The following is a 16,859-nucleotide window of genomic DNA, read 5'->3' as shown; positions in this document are numbered from 1 at the left end:
CCCCCCTTCCCCACATACGCGGCTCCCGGGCCCAGTTCGCACCTCGTAGCTGAGCATGGCACGCTCAGTGCGCCTGGCCACCATGGCCATGACGTCCAGGGACTTGAAGGGGAAGGAGCCGTGCGCGGTCTCGCCCGACAGCATGACCGCGTCAGCACCTTCACGCACCGCAATGGCGATGTCGCTCACCTCCGCCCTGCGGGGTGTGGGTGTTTGCAGGATGAGTTGAGAGGACGGAAGAGGTGAGCCAGGAGCCTGGGGATCTCAGGGTTTGGGAGATCACATGGTAAGGGAAGGGGGCGCTGCCTGCCTCCAGTTTCTGCCCCTCGTTCCTCTATACCAGAGCAGCACTTCCACTGCTCGATGCACCCCCCTTCCGACCACCCCTCCCCCACCCCCACCCACCCACCCACCCACCCAAACCCACCGGGTGGGCGTGGGGCATTTGATCATGGACTCCAGCATGTTTGTGGCGACGATGACGGGCTTGCCGCGCTTGCGGCACCCCCTCACGATCTTGGACTGCCAGTAGGGCACCTCCTCCACCGGCAGCTCGGCGCCCAGGTCCCCGCGTGCCACCATGGCGCCATCCACCGCGTCCAGGATGGCGTCCAGGTTGGCCACGGAGTCGGCGGACTCGATCTTGGCCAGCACGCCGATGGCGGAGGTGCCAGTGGCCCCCGCCCGCGCCAGCCAGTCCTTGAGCTCGTAGATGACGTCGGCGGTGCGAACAAAGGACAGTGCATAGTAGTCCACGCCCTGCTCCAGCCCGAACCGGATGTCGGCCCAGTCGCGGTCGGTGATGGCGGGCAGGTTGGCCGACTTGCCGCGGATGTTCAGGTGGCGCCGCGACTTCATGCTCCCCCCGTCCACGATCTCGGTGACCACATCGGTGTCGGTCTTGGAGCGCACCACCGCGCTCATGATGCCGCCGTCCACCAGCAGGATGTCGCCCAGCTCCACGTCGTCGATGAAGCCGTCGTAGTTCACTGTTACGTTTAAGGGGGGGTGATGTTCCTGGGGTCGAGAAGCTTTGTGGTGGGGAGGGAGAGACCGGTCCCACACGCGATCAGGGCCCCTGGGGCGGGAGAGGGGATGGCGCCCCGGGGAGGAGGGGGGGTGCCCGCCCATTGGGCCCCCGCCGCTCCCCTCCTCCTCCCCATCCAGCCCCACCCACACCTCCGATGCGATTGTTGGTGCCGTCCGCGCCGGCGACGATGGTGAAGGTGACCGTCTCCCCGGCCCGCAGCTCCAGGGGCTGGGTGACGTCACCGGAGCGCACCTCGGGCCCCTTGGTGTCCAGCATGATGGCCAAGTTGCGCCGGCCCATCGCGTTGTACTCCCGCACCAGATCGATGACTTGCTGCGGTGAGCGAGCGGTGAGCGAGATCAGGGGCGAAGGGGGCGGGGGCGGGGGCGGGGGGGAGATAGGTATGCATGGGCGGGTCTGCCTTCCCCTCCCACACCTCTCCCCAACAAACCTGGTGGGAGGCGTGGTCGCCGTGGGACATGTTGAGGCGCACGACATTCATGCCGGAGTCGGCGAGGCGGAAGAACGCCTCCCGGTCGCAGGAGGTGGGGCCGATGGTGCACACCGTCTTGGTCTTCCGGGGGGGCGCGTTCAGGGAGTACTCCCCATCCTCGTCGTCCAGCTGCTGAGACGCCAAGGAGGGGGACAGGGAAATGCCCTTGGCATACCCGGCAACGGCGGAGGTGGCGGTGGTGGGTCGGGAAGGCTCGGGCCTGCGGATCGGGCGCAGGGAGAACCCTGGTGGGTGGCTGGCCTCGCCCTGATGCGTCGAGACCGATCGGCCCGCAAGCAGGCACCCGTCAGCCCCATCACAACCCTGTGAAGTCCAGGAAAGAAATTCATATCGACTCACCTCCCACCGCCGCGGTTTACGGGCGGAGTGGCAGTGCACAGCACACGGGCTGCGGTGTGCGCGGGCCTCCGGGTCCCTGCCTGATGGGGGCTGAACGCCCCAAAGGGCCTCACCGTAGACACTGAGCACTGCATCATGGGCATAATCGAAGTTTTATAGGGCACCTTGGGGTTGCTGGCATGCCCCAACACCATTCTGCCATGAGAGTCGATGGAGCCGGGGTAGAGAGGGTTGCCGACGTGGCACAAGCTGTGTTGACCTCCCCAAATCTGGAGGGACCATTCTTCTGCAATCCCGACTGTTATCCAGGAACAAGCCCATGAGAGTGCATTGATCCCTTCAACACAGTCGAAAGTGCATGGGGCGCCTCATCATACAGGACGCCTTGCCAAGCACGACGGATTTGAGGGACACCAGTCATTGCGCTCCATTGGTCTGGGCTCCCCAACAATTACACCTGGCTAACGCCCATGATGGAGGGTGAGATGTTATTGTCCTTGTCTAGCTGTTACACTTATCTTTGGGAGAATATTCGAACTTGCACAGGGGAAATCCAGGACTGCAAACTTGAATCTATGCACACTCCCAAGGCAGCTGATCGCAAGGTGAGGCCGCAGCTCACAAAGACATCCTGCGTCTGCATTGTTGCGTTCTTGTGCTTCAGCGCTGCCTTGTAGGAGCTTTGGAAAGACCAAGTCATTGTGATCAACAATATTGATGATGGAGGTTGCAGGGGACGCCATCAGGGATTGTGGAGAGCGAAGAAGGATAGGGCCAAGATTCAGCCACATTAGGGGCCGACGGTGGAGGAGTCAAAGACAAGGACAGCGTAGCTGGGGGATGATGGCGAGGATGGAAGCTTTAGGGGGTCCAATTTCAGGATGTGGGAGGGGACAGGATGGTTGGCGGCATAAAAGGTGGAGGCGGCCAGATGGTGGGTGATGTGGAGGGCGGAGGCGGCAGGATGGAGGGCGGGGGCGGCAGGATGGACGGCGGCATGGAGGGCGGGGGCGGCAGGATGGACCGTGGCGTAGAGGGGGAGGGTGATGTGGGAGGCGGCGATGGGAGTGGAGGACTGGGAGATTGCGGTGGAGGTGGTGATCTTATAAGAGGAGGAAATGGCGACATCTTTGTGGAGGGCGGCGAGGGAGCCTTCTTGGGGGGCGGCGGGGACGCCTTCTTGGGAGGTGAGGGCGGTGGTTGGTTGTAGTCCCTGAGCACCGACTTGCCAAGTTCCTTCAGGCTGCACATGTTCAAAACCTTTCGAGTTCCAATCGCGTTGTTGCACCGCAGATTGGTGCCCTTGTTGTTGTAACCCCAGTTGAGGTCTCCCATGTTGGAGTTCCCTGCATTATTGGCCGTTTGCATGGTATAATCAGTGGCAGGGGGAGAAGGGGGCCTGCAATCGTGCACTCTTATCATATCAAACCATGCGTCCAAGTGCCAATCCGCCATCCCTGCAATCCTGCTCACCGATGTTGTTGTTGCCGTCGTTGTAGTCGCCAAAATTGTTATTTCCCTTATTCCCGGTACCAATGTTGCCATTCTTGTCTGCTGTGCACGCCTTCTGTCCGGCCTTGAGGCACTCTACGCTCACCATGATCTTGGTGGAACGCTCGTTGATGACCTCAAAGGGGCTCATCTTGATGGCACCGACGGAAAGGCCGAGGACATGGAGAGTGGTCTCCCTGACCGAACCCGCCTTGGCGTAGCCCATCCACCTGTGGTGGTTGAGGGACAAAAGGTCAGTCAGATGGGCTGGTGATATGAGCCATGCCGTTGTCTAGGACTTGCATTCCAGAACTAGACCGAGTCGGACTCAGCACGCACCTGCAGAGGGTGTCTGCGCTGCTAACCTCCAGCATGTAGACGTGGGGCCCGTACCTATTAGAGGAAGAAGGAGTGCACGACGAGGTCGAGGGAGCAGCATCCGGCGTCCGGACACCCACCCGTGCCAGCTTTACGCAGCACAATCAATCCATCGTCAGTCAGGCTCCGGCCCCTGCGGAAGCACAGCTGCACGGACTGCTAACCAGTACTGCCAGGCACAACTCACGTGGCAGCCGGGAGAGGGAAGAACTTCGTCGTGCATGCGCCCTGAGCGTGAGGGGAATGACGTATGGGGCGTCGCAATCCAGATCTGGCATCCACTACAAGATGGCCTAACCTCTGAAAGTCTTGCACGCCCCAAAGTCCACCTCAACTTACCCGTGAGAGCACACCGAGGCTTAACAGGGGGAGCATCGTGCTCCAAAGGCATGTCCGCACTTGCGACACCATCTTGCCCGAAAAGGTGTGGGCCAAGATGGGATATCTTTCAGCACCAAAACGATGCAGTAATGTGGACTGCGCGGGAAGAAGCAGCATTCTGCTTGCTGAGGAGCAGTTTGTGCGTACTATATTGCATGCTCCCCCTAATTTTGTTCTGGTCGCAGCGGAGAGGGGAATGCTCGCGGCCACCCGGATGCCCTCCTTTCCTTCGCATATGCCATCGAGGGCTTTAGCATTGTGGTTGCAAGTACATAATTATTACGAACTGCTTACCTTCCATATCCTGTTTCTGCTTTAAATTGTTTGTATGTCTATAAACAGCCCCTACCGACGGCATTTCTGTCTCCCGCCTTTGCAAAGGTGACAAGTCCCCTTCTCAGTGGTTACTCGCTATCAAAAACGATTCGTATCGAAAAGCTAGCCATTGCTGAATTCGTGATCCCTGGCTCATGATGAAGGCGGAACCCGGAAGCTATGTTCTTGAATGCTGCGCTCAGGCTGCACTTGCCGGGGTGCCAGAGGGCCTGGTCCCAACAATTCAGAGAGTGCCAGATGACCTAAGTATACAGACACACATGGCTTTGATTTTTACGTGACTCGTCTTGAAACTAGCTGCTTTCGGGCTTGCGCTGGCCTTTGCATGCGGTGGTGCAGTGGCGGGAAAGTTCCGGGAGCGGAGCGCTCGCGGAACAAGCCAGCATGGGATTAACCAGGACGAGGAGGGATGCCAATATATAAAGAAAACTGTCACATAATTCGAGGTTGAGGAGATTGGGTGAAGCAATTGGATCTCGCCACCCTCATCCAGCCCCAGCACCAAACACCTGAGACACTGCGAGCCACATCCGAGCGGAAGTTGGGCATCGCTGATTTGCTGTGGAAAGGACTGATCTATATTCCAATATCTTTCATATTGAGAGCAGCCGGAAGCCCTGATCTGGTCCGGAAGCATCCGTGCGAGGCACATGGCCTGCGCCTTTGCCCTACCCTTGCCCAGTACCTCGGGGTACTTCAGGGCCCCCTCGGGGTCCCCTCCTCCCTCCCCCCAGCCGCACTCGATGTGCACGAGGTGGGCGGGGGGCTTCCTGGACACGTGCAGGCAACCAAGTGGCTGCGCCACTCGCCACGGCCAGCCAGGAGGGCACCATCTACCCAGACGCCACGGCGATCATCGGCCGCACCCCATTGGTGAGGCTCTGCATCGGGCATGCCAGTCGCTGTGCCCTGTCCTCGACGAGTGTCGGGGCCAGTGGGCAGCCTCCCCCCTCCACGCCTGCCACCGGACGCAGGTCCGCCTGCAGAAGCTGCCGGTCCCATGCTTTGCGGAGATTGTTTGCAAGCTGGAGTACCTGCAGCCCTGCAAAAGGTCGGTCAGTGGGCAGGCCCCTGGCTGCGGCCGTACCTGGACGCCATTCGCGCGCCGGTCGCCGTCCCCACGCGTGCCGCGCCGTGTGCATGCGGGTGCTCTCGGCTGGACAGGAGGGCCGCACCCCATCAACCCCCACCCCCTGCGATCCCTGTGCAGCGTGAAGGACCGCATCGCAGCCCAGATGGTGGCTCGCGCGGAGGAGCGGGGCCTCATCTCCCCCGACAGGACTGTGCTGGTGAGTGGCATCGCTGGTCCGCTGCGGCCAGGTGACCAACGTGCTGCCCCGCCCCGCGGTCCATACCCCAGAATCCCCCCACACACGCCACCTTCCCCCCATGACAGGTGGAGCCCACCTCGGGGAACACGGGGGTGGGCCTGGCCTGGGTGGCTGCAGCAAAGGGGTACCGCCTGATCCTGGCCCTGCCCGACTCCTCCAGCCTGGAGCGGAGGGTCCTGCTGCGCGCGCTGGGCGCTGAGCTGGCGCTCACCGATGGGAAGCTGGTGCGGGCGTGGGCGTGGGTGCCGTGGCTCGTGAGGACCCTCCCTGCACAGACCGGGGGACCAGTGCGCTGTCAGACAGCGGTGCCCAGCCCCCGCCGCCCACTGGATCGCCGCAGGGCATGGTGGCAGCCATCGAGAAGGCAGAGTCCATCGTGGCGACCACCCCCGGCGCGTACATGCTGCAGCAGTTTGACAACCCCGCCAACCCAGAGGTGTGCCGCGGGGGTGGGTTGTTCCGAGGCCTGCCTGCGCATGAGCGTCCCCATGGCTGCAGGCATGACGGTGAGGGCGATCGTCCTGATGCACAGCGTGTGCGGCAGCGCTCCATTCCCGCCCTGCCGGCCAGGTGGCCCGGGGTAGTCCTCCCCAATCCCCGCCGCCACGCTCCCCAACCCTTTCCAGGCCCACTATGAGGGCACGGGGCCGGAGGTCTGGCGGGACACCGCTGGGAAGGTGGACATTCTGGTGGCAGGGGTCGGAACCGGCGGCACCATCACTGGTGAGCGCCGGGGAGGGGAGGGGGAGTGCTGCAACTGCACGCAGACCTGCAGCCCTACAAACAAATGCCATGCCTGTGTCGCAGCCCCCGCCCTGGTCTACATTATTTGACCCTCCCCTCCCCGTGCCAGGCCTGGGTCGGTACCTGAAAGAGCGGAACCCCTCGCTGGAGATCATCGCGGTGGAGCCCGCAGAGTCGCCGGTGCTCTCGGGCGGGAGGCCAGGCTACCACCAGGTGCGGGCCAACCGCAAAAGGGGGGCGGAGGGGGTGGCTGGTGCTCATGGTTGCATCCCCCCCCCCTGGTGCCCTGTGCGCATGCGTCGGCATGCGGCACCCCAAGCTGACGGGGCAACTGCCGCTGGCCTCGGCTGCCCGGCGAGCGTGGACCCCCCCCCCCTCTCCATGCTCTTCCCATGACCCCTTTCCCTCTGCGCCGCGCGTCCGAGCAGATTGAGGGGCTGGGCGCGGGTTTCATCCCGCGAGTCCTGGACTTCAGCCTGCTGGACGAGGTACTGCGCGTGCGCACGCAGGAGGCCGTGGCGGTTGCGCGGAAGCTGGCCCAGGAGGAGGGCATCCTGTGCGGCATCTCCTCGGGCGCAGCCGTGCACGCCGCGTACAAGTGAGGCCGGGGGTTGGGGTGGGGGCCGGCCCATGCACTCACCACCGCAGGCGGGCGCTGGGGCAGGGGCCAGGAATGCAGCGCCCAAAATCCCCACCCTCCTGGACTTGGATCTATGGCCCATCGGGGTGGCAGCCCGCCATACTCCCCCTCCCCCTTTACACCCCCCATTCCACTCCCTCCCCATTCCACTCCCTCCCCATTCCACCCCCATCCAGGGTGGCGCAGCGTCCGGAGAATGCGGGCAAGCGCATAGTGGTGGTGCTGCCCTCCTTTGGCGAGCGCTACCTGTCCTCCGTCCTGTACAGCCAGCTGTGGACCCAGGACGCGACGGAGGAGGACGAGATGCCGGCCGAGTGGCGCATGCACAACGGGCTGTACGTGGCCGATCGCGACCCGCCCAAGCTGTGAGGGGCGGGCGCCAGTGAGGGCATGCGCCGCGTCTGCGAGGGCGGGGGTGGGGCCAGGGAGGGTCCGCTGCGTCACAGACCACCTTCGTTGCCGTACCGCATCGTGTACATGCACCCATCCGGTGGTCCGCCGCCGCCAGAGGCATCAGGCAGGGGGGCCGGGTGAGGGTGCTGCGGGGGAAAGCGGCGAACTGGCCCCCCCCCCCCCTCCATGCTCTTCCCATGACCCCTTTCCCTCTGCGCCGCGCGTCCGAGCAGATTGAGGGGCTGGGCGCGGGTTTCATCCCGCGAGTCCTGGACTTCAGCCTGCTGGACGAGGTACTGCGCGTGCGCACGCAGGAGGCCGTGGCGGTTGCGCGGAAGCTGGCCCAGGAGGAGGGCATCCTGTGCGGCATCTCCTCGGGCGCAGCCGTGCACGCCGCGTACAAGTGAGGCCGGGGGTTGGGGTGGGGGCCGGCCCATGCACTCACCACCGCAGGCGGGCGCTGGGGCAGGGGCCAGGAATGCAGCGCCCAAAATCCCCACCCTCCTGGACTTGGATCTATGGCCCATCGGGGTGGCAGCCCGCCATACTCCCCCTCCCCCTTTACACCCCCCATTCCACTCCCTCCCCATTCCACTCCCTCCCCATTCCACCCCCATCCAGGGTGGCGCAGCGTCCGGAGAATGCGGGCAAGCGCATAGTGGTGGTGCTGCCCTCCTTTGGCGAGCGCTACCTGTCCTCCGTCCTGTACAGCCAGCTGTGGACCCAGGACGCGACGGAGGAGGACGAGATGCCGGCCGAGTGGCGCATGCACAACGGGCTGTACGTGGCCGATCGCGACCCGCCCAAGCTGTGAGGGGCGGGCGCCAGTGAGGGCATGCGCCGCGTCTGCGAGGGCGGGGGTGGGGCCAGGGAGGGTCCGCTGCGTCACAGACCACCTTCGTTGCCGTACCGCATCGTGTACATGCACCCATCCGGTGGTCCGCCGCCGCCAGAGGCATCAGGCAGGGGGGCCGGGTGAGGGTGCTGCGGGGGAAAGCGGCGATCACGCGGGTGTGTTTTGGAGCCCGGGGGGGTTGCAGCGACCCTCAGGCGTTCCAGGCAGGGCATTCCAGGCAGGGCCCCCCAGGCAGGGGGGCCGTGCCCTGGTGGAGGCGGCCAGGACTCCAGTGCGCGAGCGCTGCCCCGCCCCAGCGCCGCCCCACCTGGCGCGCCCGCTCAGTCCTTGTGCGGCGCCGGGAGCGGCTGGGGCGGGATGGCGCTGCCGTCGCCCAGGGCGGCGGCGTCCGCCAGCGCGGCGCCGGGCTTCAGGATGGCGCGCAGGGCCTCGGCCTCGGCGTAGGCGAAGGAGACGGGGGTGAACTCGGAGGCGTGCTGGTCCACGGCAGGGGCCATCGAGTTGGCCAGCGGCACTATGCCCGCTGCCTCGTCCCGGCTCAGCTTGCGCACGAAACGCGCGGGGTTGCCCGCCCAGAGCTCGCCGGCAGGGACGCGGCGGCCGGGGGGCAGCACGCTGCCGGGGGCCAGCACGCTCTGCCGTTCCACCAGGCTGCCCTCCAGCAGCACGCAGCGGTCGCCCACAACCACCTGGTCCTCCAGCGTCACACTGCGCAGCAGGCAGCCCTGGCCCACCGTCACGTAGTGCCCGATGGTTGTCGCGGCGGGGAGGCCGGTGGGGGAGGAGCTGTTGGGAATTGTTGTTTTTTAGGGGGGAGGGGAGGGCGAGGGGGAGGGATTAAGAAAGGGAGGGGAGGGCCGCTCACCCAAAATGATGGACCAGTCAGGCGGCAATGGGCAAGCATGGGAACGCGCAGCGAAGTGAGGTGTCCCGGAGGCTACAGTGCGCCTACGCTAGGCTGCGACTGCATGTGCGGAAACAAAACTCCGACCCTCTAAGCCCAACTCCACGGCACCTGGCGGCATGGATGACGGTGCGGTCCTGGACGTTGGAGAACGCGCCGACCTTGATGGTGTTCAGGTCGCCGCGCAGGACGGCGCCATACCAGATGGAAGCCTGGCGGGTGGGTGAGTGTGGAAAAGGGGGCGTCAGGGGCATTATGGGAGAGTGGCCATTGGTCACCAACATCCCCCACCTACAACACTCCCCAACCAAGCATCCCACCTGGTCGTATAGATCCACGTCGCCGATGACCACCGCGCTGGGGGCCACCCAGGCGTCCGGTGCCAGGGAAGGGACTCGGTTGCCCAGGGGGATGAGCTGACGCTGCCTGCGGGGTGAAACCCGGGGCGACTACCTTGAGAGGGTCCGGCACTCACGTCCCGTGCCACTCCGGCACCACCCGCCCCAGACCCCTCACCTATTGTAAACCTCCTCCTCGATGTGGATGGATGTGTGTGAGCTGGATGAGGTGGTGAAGACCCTCTGTGCTGCTGCCCCGGGGAACTCGGCCCGCTGCACGGCAAGGCACCGTCCCCAGAGCTGGGCACTGGCCCGGCGCAATGCCATCTCGCCGCAGCTGCCTGGGGCGCCTACAATACAGGTAGAAATATAATTTGCGGGGATATGCACTCGACTTGACTAGGGGTGCTGGAGCCTCGTCAGGTCTACTCTGCCCCAGGCCTCGCCCACCCTTTCTTGGACTGCGCAGGGGTACAGCAGAAGTTTGGCCAAGCAAGAACACTCTCAACATGCATCATGACAGACACTTTGAGGATGACAGTTACTTTACCTCGATCATCTACCAGAAACAGAAATATGCCTTGGTTTCTCAATCTGCGCGCAGTCTGGTAATGCTACTTATGGTGGTCATGGCCCATACATGACACTCATCATTCATGAGCGTGCCCCTGAGGTGGAGACCCGTCACTGCACACTCTCTACGAAAACAGTACCCTGTTCTAGACTTTCACGTAAGGCTGCGGTTCACACAGTGCCCAAGCTGCATACTAGGAGCAGTGAACTGACAACCTTCGCTATGCCATCCTCCATTTTGAGTACATATCAAACATCATGAAGGAGAATACGGTTATTGACTGCTGTATCTAGTTATTGTAAGCTATGAATAACCGGTATCCTGTGTGCTGCTTGCAAATCATACAAGGACACCTTAAGCCATGTCCTTTCTTCACGCAGCCTCCTTCTAAGGGACAGCGCATACCTTGAATGCGACCCGTGCGACTGGAGATCAGCGACACCCACACTCCATCAGGTGCTGCATCCAGCGATGAAACTTCATCACGATAAAACAATCCCTTCTCCAATCCAGCAAAGAGCGGGAGTACTTTACACCGACTCGTGCTCGATCACTTGGGCTGGTGTGGCATTCGTTCGGAAGCCGGTCTCGACAAAGTCGGGCGGACATTGGTTCACTGCATTGAAATGGCTGTGACCACGCGCGGACTGGGGGTAGGACCCTCGGATCTGGTGAGCTGTCGAGGGTGCCAGTGCGGTGCAAGCCTATGGTGTTGCCCCTATCGGCAACGCTGAAGAACCGAGAGACACTCGTTTCCACACCATGTACGATCCCCAGGATGCTCCTCGGCTTGTATTCGTAACTCTGAAGGATGCGCCCCATCGCCGAAGGGTAGCCATCCCCCTGCCCGAAAACGCCGCTTGGGACAAGTTCACCGCCTCCGTGGCAGCCAAGCTCAAGCTGGGGGCAGTGGACGGCGTGTTCCTGGCCAGCACCGGGGAGGTCATCACGCGACTGGATCAGTTGCAGGACATCGACGACCTTGCTGTGACGGAGGTGTGTGGGACTGGCCCAGGACTATGGCGGTGCCATGGTCCATCGCTCCTCACAGGGCATGGCTGTCTCTTCCTGCACCCAGTCCACTGGCCATAGTAGCTCGCTCCAATTTCAATCTCCAACCCTGTGCTCGACGCAACAGGCTCCCGCTCAGCTGGCAACGTCCACCTCCGGGGTGGCGCCCGCTGCAGTCCAGCGAACCTCATCGACGCCCTTCCGTGGTCTCGGGGGAGGGTCTGAGCCTGCAGTGAGCCCCCTGCAGGTGGAACCTGCCGTCCATGACGAGGACGGCGACAGCAAATATCAGAAGCGCCATTCGGCGCTGCAGCGCACGCTGCAGCCGCTCTTCCCGGGCCTCTTTTCGTCCAGTAATGGCCGATTGCCAGTGACCACCAAGTAGGATGGAGTGGGGGGTGAACTGGCAGACCAAGGGTTGAGCACTAGAATCAAGGCACCGGAGCCCATGCGGCCAAGCTGTCGCACTGCATTTCATGAGGCGGCGAGGCCTTGATATGGGGCTGGCCCGGGGCGTCCACTCTCAGCATGCCCCGGCGAGGAATATGAGCGCAAGAATGGCGACCCCATGTTGCTCTGTACAGCTGACGGGAACGCCAGTCCTGTATCCTGACCATAACCACCATGTTGCTTGCACCGCGCAGGGACATCTCGTCCAATGGGGCGGTGACCTCCCCCGGCCCCTCTGTGGACCTGGCCCGCAAGCGGCCCCGGCGCCGATCTCGCCGGTGGGTCGACCCTCGCAGCGCGCTGATGGCATTCGCCCTGCTCTGCTGCCTGGGGACCATGGTCTTCGTGTACCTGCACACCGTCGGGCTGCGAGGGTCCCTCCCCTGACGGCATCCCAGGCCTGGCTGAACTCCCGCTCGTGAAGGGCTTGCATGCTAATAACCACTGCCAGCAGGATAGCCTGGACAAGCAAGCTGGAGGAGAGAAGTGGGTTCCTGTGCATTCCAATCCTGGATGGGAGGCTGGGTGTTGCCACATGTTGGCCTTGCATCTTCCTGCCAAGCAGCAGCAGGTGGACTCAAAACCTGGGGGCAGAGGGACAGGGGGCAGGCAGCGAGAGGAGCACTCGGAGGTACAAGAAGGGAGGACTGCCTGCATCGGGCCGCAGCGTAACGCAGCGACTGGAGGTCAAGTGTTCGTCGACTGGGCGCCGAGGGATTGGCAGGCGCGTGCCCCGTTTCACGCCTTGGCCGGCTCGGGAGCAGACCCCTCGCCGGCCTGCGCCCGGCACCCTCCCGCACGGAGCGCTGGGCGGCCCAGCGCACCCGCGCCCCGCTCACTTCTGGATGGCCTGCACCAGGCTGGCGGCCAGCTCGGCCATGGCGTCCAGGCCCTCTGCGGGGCTGGCGGCCTCGCCCAGCGCCCGCACAAGGGCCGAGCCGACGATGACGCCCTCCGCGCCCCAGCCCGCCAGCTGGCGCGCCTGGTCGGGGCGGGAGACGCCGAAGCCGACCGCGACGGGCTTGTCGGTCTGGCGCTGCAGCTCGGCGATGAGGCCCTCCACGCGCGCCTCCATGGCCTCCTTGACTCCCGTGACCCCGGTGATGGACACGAGGTAGACGAAGCCGGAGGAGCGACGGGCGATGGCCTGCATGCGCTCGGGGGGGGTCGTGGGCGTGGTCAGCAGGACAAGCTCCAGGCCGTGCGCCGCCGCCACGTCGGCCACGGCCGACGCCTCCTCCAGGGGGATGTCGGGGACCAGGAGGCCTTGGATGAGGGAGACAGAGAGGGGCGACTGAGAGGGTGGGCAAAGACTGGAATGGGCCGAGCACATGCCCATACTGCTCGAGGGGCACGGCGGAGAGACATGGCACGGTGCGGAGCGGGGGGTCTGCCGAGGCCATGCGGATGCATGCCCACACTCCCTACAGACCCGTCTCACCCTTGGCCCCCGCGGCAATTGCCTGCGCGCAGAACTTCTCCAGGCCCCGGGTGAGGATGGGGTTGAAGTAGACGAAGAGCAGGATGGGGGCCTTGATGGTGGGCGCCACCTCGGCCACCAGGCCCAGCACGTCGTCCAGGGTGGTGCCGTGGGCCAGGCCACGCGTGGCAGCGGCCTGGATGACGGGTCCGTCCGCCACAGGGTCGCAATAGGGCACCCCCAGCTCGATGACAGAGGCGCCCAGGGCATCCAGCCGGCGGATGGCCTCCACCGTGGTGTCCCGGTCCGGGTCGCAGGCCACCAGGAAGGGGATGAATGCCACTCTGTGGGGTGCAGATTGTGCATGAGGCTGGCAATTCCAATGCCCATGCCTCGCCATGCTCCCGGCACCCGCCCACGGCCCTGCTCACCGGCCCTCCCGTTTCAGGGCCTGCATGGTGTCGGTGATGCTGGCACCACGCGCCTGAGCGCCCTCCAGGGCAGCTGACTCGGCTGAAGCTACCATGACGGGGCGAAGGGCAGCGCACCGGGGTCTGGACTGGAAGGCTGCGAACCTGGGTGCTGGGCGCAGGACGGCGAGGTGACCACCTTTCCGGGTGAGTACTGTGGCCTGGCCTGGGGCCGCTGCCAGGCGGAGGGAGGAGGCCATTCCCAAAATCACAAGCGGCCTGGGTTTGGAGACTGGGCAGGGACCCGGCCATGTGCATGGCAATGCCTCGGCATCCATGCTGCCATGTTGTCGCGAGCTGTGCCTGGCTTTCCAGCCTCCCCCCAAAAGTCTCTGCCCAGCGGGCCTGCTCAAGAGGGGCAAATCGCCCAGGGATCAGCATGCCGGTAATGCCGAAGCTGCACAGGGCTACGAGAGGTTTGGAGGGGGTGCTACCTGCGTAGTCTCGACGTGACGTGAAGTGCCGTCGCCGTGGGCATCTTCGCTTGGACAGGCCCGTGAGGTCCGATACATGGCCTTACACGCACCCCACCCAGTGCTTCAGTGAGAAAGATCAAGTGAGACCCTGGATCAGGCCTGGCTGGAACCTTGTGCATGGTGTTCCTGCTGTCCATCACTTGTGCTCGGGCACTCAAAGTTGCGCCTCCCACCTCCCGCAGTGGGACGCCGGCGCAAGGCCAAGGAGCATCACGGGGATGCATCGGACGGCGGCACCGTCGACAAGGGGGCGCTGGCTGACTGCCTGTCGCAGACATCCAAAATCGCAGCCGAGTGCAACACCATTCTGCGAGACCTCCTTAAGGGTCGCTCGCCCCACCACCACGACCTCCAGCGTCTCGCGAGCCAGGTGCGGATCAGGCCTGGATTGGAGGCCCAGTCCTGTTCCTTGGACCTGGCAGCTTCTGCTCCCAAAGTCACGTGCGCTGGATGTAATCTCTCCCCCAGCGTCGGGTCCCCCCCCCTCCCTCTGAGTCTCGTTTCCCAACGCGCCCCCCCTTTCCGCAGCAAGCCACGCTGTCGGAGCTGCTGCGCATGCTGCGTCTGGACAGCACGACGGCGGATGGCGCCCCCCTGGCCTCGCCCATGGACCTGCTGGGCCCCCTCTACCGCTCCCAGCACAGCCCCCTGTCGGTGCTGAAGCAGTGGGACCTGCCGCCGCCCAAGCCCAAGGCGCGGGGGGGCAAGGGCTCTGCGGCCGCGGGGGCCAGGGGCGGCGGCGACCGCGCTGCCCTCACCCGCCACGAGCGCTGCCTGAGCGTGGAGCACTACTGGAACTCGCTGACCCCGGCCACGCGCCGAGAGCTGCTGCGGGTGCCCATCGACAAGATGGTGGAGGGTGCGCTGCTGGCGGGGGAAGGGCCGGGGGGGTTCCCTCTGGGCGTGGGCAGGGTGGTCGGGAGGGAGATGGTTGATTGGGCTGATCGCCTGCCCCGACTAAACAGGGGAGTGCCGCCCCTGCTCCCGCCGCAGCTGCATCCTCCCCTCCCTCACAACGCTCCCCGTCTCCCCCCTTTCATCCACAGTGGCTTCGGAGACGGGGGGCGAGGGCGCCGTGAAGGAGCTGTGGGAGGCGCTGGCCCTGCTGCGCCTCTCCGGCGGCCGCACGGCGGCCTACTGGCGCTGCCCGATGTGCGACGTGCGGGTGGTGGAGCCCTCGGCCTTCCTGCAGCACCTCCAACTCTACCACGAGGACGTGCAGTATGCTGACGACGACGTGCCCTTGGTGTGCACCAAGTGCAGCCGAGAGGTGGGGCAATGAGCGGGGGGGAGGGGCCCCAGCGGAGAACCTGCCGGCAGGGGTGAGGCAGACTTGCATGTGGCCCATGGGGCCTGGGGCGCGGAGCCTGTAGCATGCCTCCTGCCAGCGCCGAGGCAGTCGGGTCATGCCTTCCACTCGCACGCAGGTCGTGGGCGCCTACTACCAGAACGAGGAGGATGGCTACCCGCCCGTCGTGCTGTGCATGACGTGCTGCTGGGACGAGCAGGTCCTCCAGGGTGAGGCTCGGGCTGCGGGGGCGTCGAGGCGCATGGCGTGGGCGGGTGGAGCGCCCGCCGGCGCAGGGTGTCTTGGGGAGCAAGTCTCTGCCGACCCACAGCGCATGAGAGGCTGGCTTGGGGGATTGCTCCTCGTCGCGTGACTGCCGACCCCCCCTCCCTCTCCCCAAAAACAGGGACGAGTGAGGAGCTGAGCGGGGCAATGCAGCTGCGGCTGCCCACCGCCTCGCACATCCTCAGCCCTGGCAGCAGCGCCTGGTCCTCCGAGACCGGGGACGAGGATGGGAGCGAGGACGGCGAGGGCCTGGGGCTCGGGGGCGACTGGGGCCCCGCAAGCGACGGCGGCGCCGACGAGGACGGCAGCGGGGATGAGGATGGCGGCACCCCGCCGCAGGAGGAGGCAGTGCGCCGGAGCGGCGCGCCCTGCCCCGCCGCAGACGACGCCGCTGCCGGGGTGGCCGTGCAGCCCCCGCGCCGGCCCAAGCGGACCGTCAGCGAGCACGCCGCGCCGCCCAGGACCTGCCTCTGCTGCGTTGCGCAGGTGAGCGCGGGCGAGCGCAGGCATTGCCAGTGCCAGGGAGGCACAGGGGCCGGGTGGATGCAATGGATGGACCCAGAGGGTTTGTTCTGTGTGGAGAGGGCGTCTCGGACGCTGGACGGCGGTGTCGAAGGGAGGGAGAGGGGGAGGCGGACGATGCGAGGCGGCTGGAGATCGAGACGCCCACATCGCAGCATGGCCCCACCCTTTGTCCTTGTCACCGGGGCTCAGCATGTGCCGGCAGCAGTGCCGCGCTGGCCTGACCAACCACCACACAGCCCCGCCTGCCACACAGACATCATGAACCCCCCTCCCTACCCTGTGCCAGGAGAAGCCCGACTCCCAGCTGCTGGTGGACGCCATCCTGGAGCAGCTGGCCGCGCTCTCCTCCACGCGCCGCGACCAGCTGGAGCGCGTGCTGGCGCTGCTGATGACGCATGCGCACCGCGTGTACAGCCGCGGGTACGGGGGCCCTGACCCCGGCGAGGCCGGGCGGGGGGCCGGCGGCGCTGGCGCGGCCGCCGACGCGGCCGCCGCGCTTTCCACGCTGCGCGCGCCGGGCGCGCTGGCCTCGCCGCGTCGTTGGCGGCGCGCAGTGCAGGGCGCGCTGGATGCGCTGCCCTGCGAGGGCCTGCACTCGCTGCTGGCGCTGGTGCTGGCGCGGCACGGCGACGCGCTGGCCGAGCTGCGCCGCTCGCCGCTGCCAGAGGTCTCGCGCGTGGTGGAC

General features: G+C 65.3%; 10 protein-coding genes across 10 annotated transcripts in view; 5 read left to right on the top strand and 5 right to left on the bottom strand.

Annotated features, from left to right (window-relative positions):
• Positions 1 to 3,748, bottom strand: part of F751_1646 (Pyruvate kinase isozyme G, chloroplastic) — a gene marked incomplete at both ends in the record, with an annotated part of 5,371 nt that extends 1,623 nt beyond the window's left edge. Inside the window, 8 exons of the mRNA XM_011404021.1 lie at positions 43 to 196; positions 428 to 989; positions 1,180 to 1,363; positions 1,482 to 1,743; positions 1,884 to 2,011; positions 3,105 to 3,229; positions 3,357 to 3,604; positions 3,714 to 3,748. Coding sequence (XP_011402323.1) covers positions 43 to 196; positions 428 to 989; positions 1,180 to 1,363; positions 1,482 to 1,743; positions 1,884 to 2,011; positions 3,105 to 3,229; positions 3,357 to 3,604; positions 3,714 to 3,748 — 1,698 coding nt within the window. The remainder of the gene's footprint in view (positions 1 to 42; positions 197 to 427; positions 990 to 1,179; positions 1,364 to 1,481; positions 1,744 to 1,883; positions 2,012 to 3,104; positions 3,230 to 3,356; positions 3,605 to 3,713) is intronic.
• Positions 3,749 to 3,935: 187 nt separating this feature from the next.
• Positions 3,936 to 4,250, bottom strand: F751_1645 (hypothetical protein; the record flags this gene model as incomplete). The annotated part of the gene is made up of 2 exons (XM_011404020.1): positions 3,936 to 3,980; positions 4,092 to 4,250. 2 exons carry the CDS (start codon positions 4,248 to 4,250, stop codon positions 3,936 to 3,938), a joined length of 204 nt encoding a protein of 67 aa, XP_011402322.1.
• A 962-nt stretch (positions 4,251 to 5,212) lies between these two features.
• On the top strand, positions 5,213 to 7,553 carry F751_1644 (Cysteine synthase, chloroplastic/chromoplastic; the record flags this gene model as incomplete). Its single annotated transcript, XM_011404019.1, has 10 exons — positions 5,213 to 5,223; positions 5,288 to 5,342; positions 5,444 to 5,520; positions 5,680 to 5,758; positions 5,866 to 6,024; positions 6,141 to 6,236; positions 6,427 to 6,523; positions 6,654 to 6,757; positions 6,973 to 7,142; positions 7,361 to 7,553. The coding sequence occupies 10 exons, from the start codon at positions 5,213 to 5,215 to the stop codon at positions 7,551 to 7,553; spliced, it is 1,041 nt and encodes a 346-aa protein (XP_011402321.1).
• F751_1643 (hypothetical protein) lies at positions 6,802 to 8,151 on the bottom strand (the record flags this gene model as incomplete). Its single annotated transcript, XM_011404018.1, has 1 exon — positions 6,802 to 8,151. The coding sequence occupies one exon, from the start codon at positions 8,149 to 8,151 to the stop codon at positions 6,802 to 6,804; it is 1,350 nt and encodes a 449-aa protein (XP_011402320.1).
• F751_1642 (O-acetylserine sulfhydrylase) lies at positions 7,775 to 8,391 on the top strand (the record flags this gene model as incomplete). The annotated part of the gene is made up of 2 exons (XM_011404017.1): positions 7,775 to 7,980; positions 8,199 to 8,391. The coding sequence occupies 2 exons, from the start codon at positions 7,775 to 7,777 to the stop codon at positions 8,389 to 8,391; spliced, it is 399 nt and encodes a 132-aa protein (XP_011402319.1).
• Positions 8,392 to 8,753: 362 nt separating this feature from the next.
• On the bottom strand, positions 8,754 to 10,002 carry F751_1641 (Gamma carbonic anhydrase-like 1, mitochondrial; the record flags this gene model as incomplete). The annotated part of the gene is made up of 4 exons (XM_011404016.1): positions 8,754 to 9,219; positions 9,449 to 9,549; positions 9,658 to 9,763; positions 9,854 to 10,002. 4 exons carry the CDS (start codon positions 10,000 to 10,002, stop codon positions 8,754 to 8,756), a joined length of 822 nt encoding a protein of 273 aa, XP_011402318.1.
• A 1,009-nt stretch (positions 10,003 to 11,011) lies between these two features.
• Positions 11,012 to 11,645, top strand: F751_1640 (hypothetical protein; the record flags this gene model as incomplete). Its single annotated transcript, XM_011404015.1, has 2 exons — positions 11,012 to 11,245; positions 11,508 to 11,645. 2 exons carry the CDS (start codon positions 11,012 to 11,014, stop codon positions 11,643 to 11,645), a joined length of 372 nt encoding a protein of 123 aa, XP_011402317.1.
• A 239-nt stretch (positions 11,646 to 11,884) lies between these two features.
• On the top strand, positions 11,885 to 12,097 carry F751_1639 (hypothetical protein; the record flags this gene model as incomplete). Its single annotated transcript, XM_011404014.1, has 1 exon — positions 11,885 to 12,097. The coding sequence occupies one exon, from the start codon at positions 11,885 to 11,887 to the stop codon at positions 12,095 to 12,097; it is 213 nt and encodes a 70-aa protein (XP_011402316.1).
• A 448-nt stretch (positions 12,098 to 12,545) lies between these two features.
• On the bottom strand, positions 12,546 to 13,656 carry F751_1638 (Tryptophan synthase alpha chain; the record flags this gene model as incomplete). The annotated part of the gene is made up of 3 exons (XM_011404013.1): positions 12,546 to 12,976; positions 13,152 to 13,474; positions 13,562 to 13,656. 3 exons carry the CDS (start codon positions 13,654 to 13,656, stop codon positions 12,546 to 12,548), a joined length of 849 nt encoding a protein of 282 aa, XP_011402315.1.
• Positions 13,657 to 13,979: 323 nt separating this feature from the next.
• Positions 13,980 to 16,859, top strand: part of F751_1637 (hypothetical protein) — a gene marked incomplete at both ends in the record, with an annotated part of 8,936 nt that continues 6,056 nt past the window's right edge. The window contains 7 exons of the mRNA XM_011404012.1: positions 13,980 to 14,016; positions 14,259 to 14,446; positions 14,605 to 14,935; positions 15,123 to 15,346; positions 15,504 to 15,594; positions 15,771 to 16,135; positions 16,461 to 16,594. Of these exons, the coding sequence (XP_011402314.1) occupies positions 13,980 to 14,016; positions 14,259 to 14,446; positions 14,605 to 14,935; positions 15,123 to 15,346; positions 15,504 to 15,594; positions 15,771 to 16,135; positions 16,461 to 16,594 (1,370 nt within the window). The remainder of the gene's footprint in view (positions 14,017 to 14,258; positions 14,447 to 14,604; positions 14,936 to 15,122; positions 15,347 to 15,503; positions 15,595 to 15,770; positions 16,136 to 16,460; positions 16,595 to 16,859) is intronic.

Source organism: Auxenochlorella protothecoides, assembly GCF_000733215.1.
Source record: "Auxenochlorella protothecoides strain 0710 unplaced genomic scaffold scaffold17, whole genome shotgun sequence".
In the NCBI taxonomy this organism is placed as follows: domain Eukaryota; kingdom Viridiplantae; phylum Chlorophyta; class Trebouxiophyceae; order Chlorellales; family Chlorellaceae; genus Auxenochlorella; species Auxenochlorella protothecoides.
This window is presented reverse-complemented; position numbering and strand designations above follow the sequence as displayed.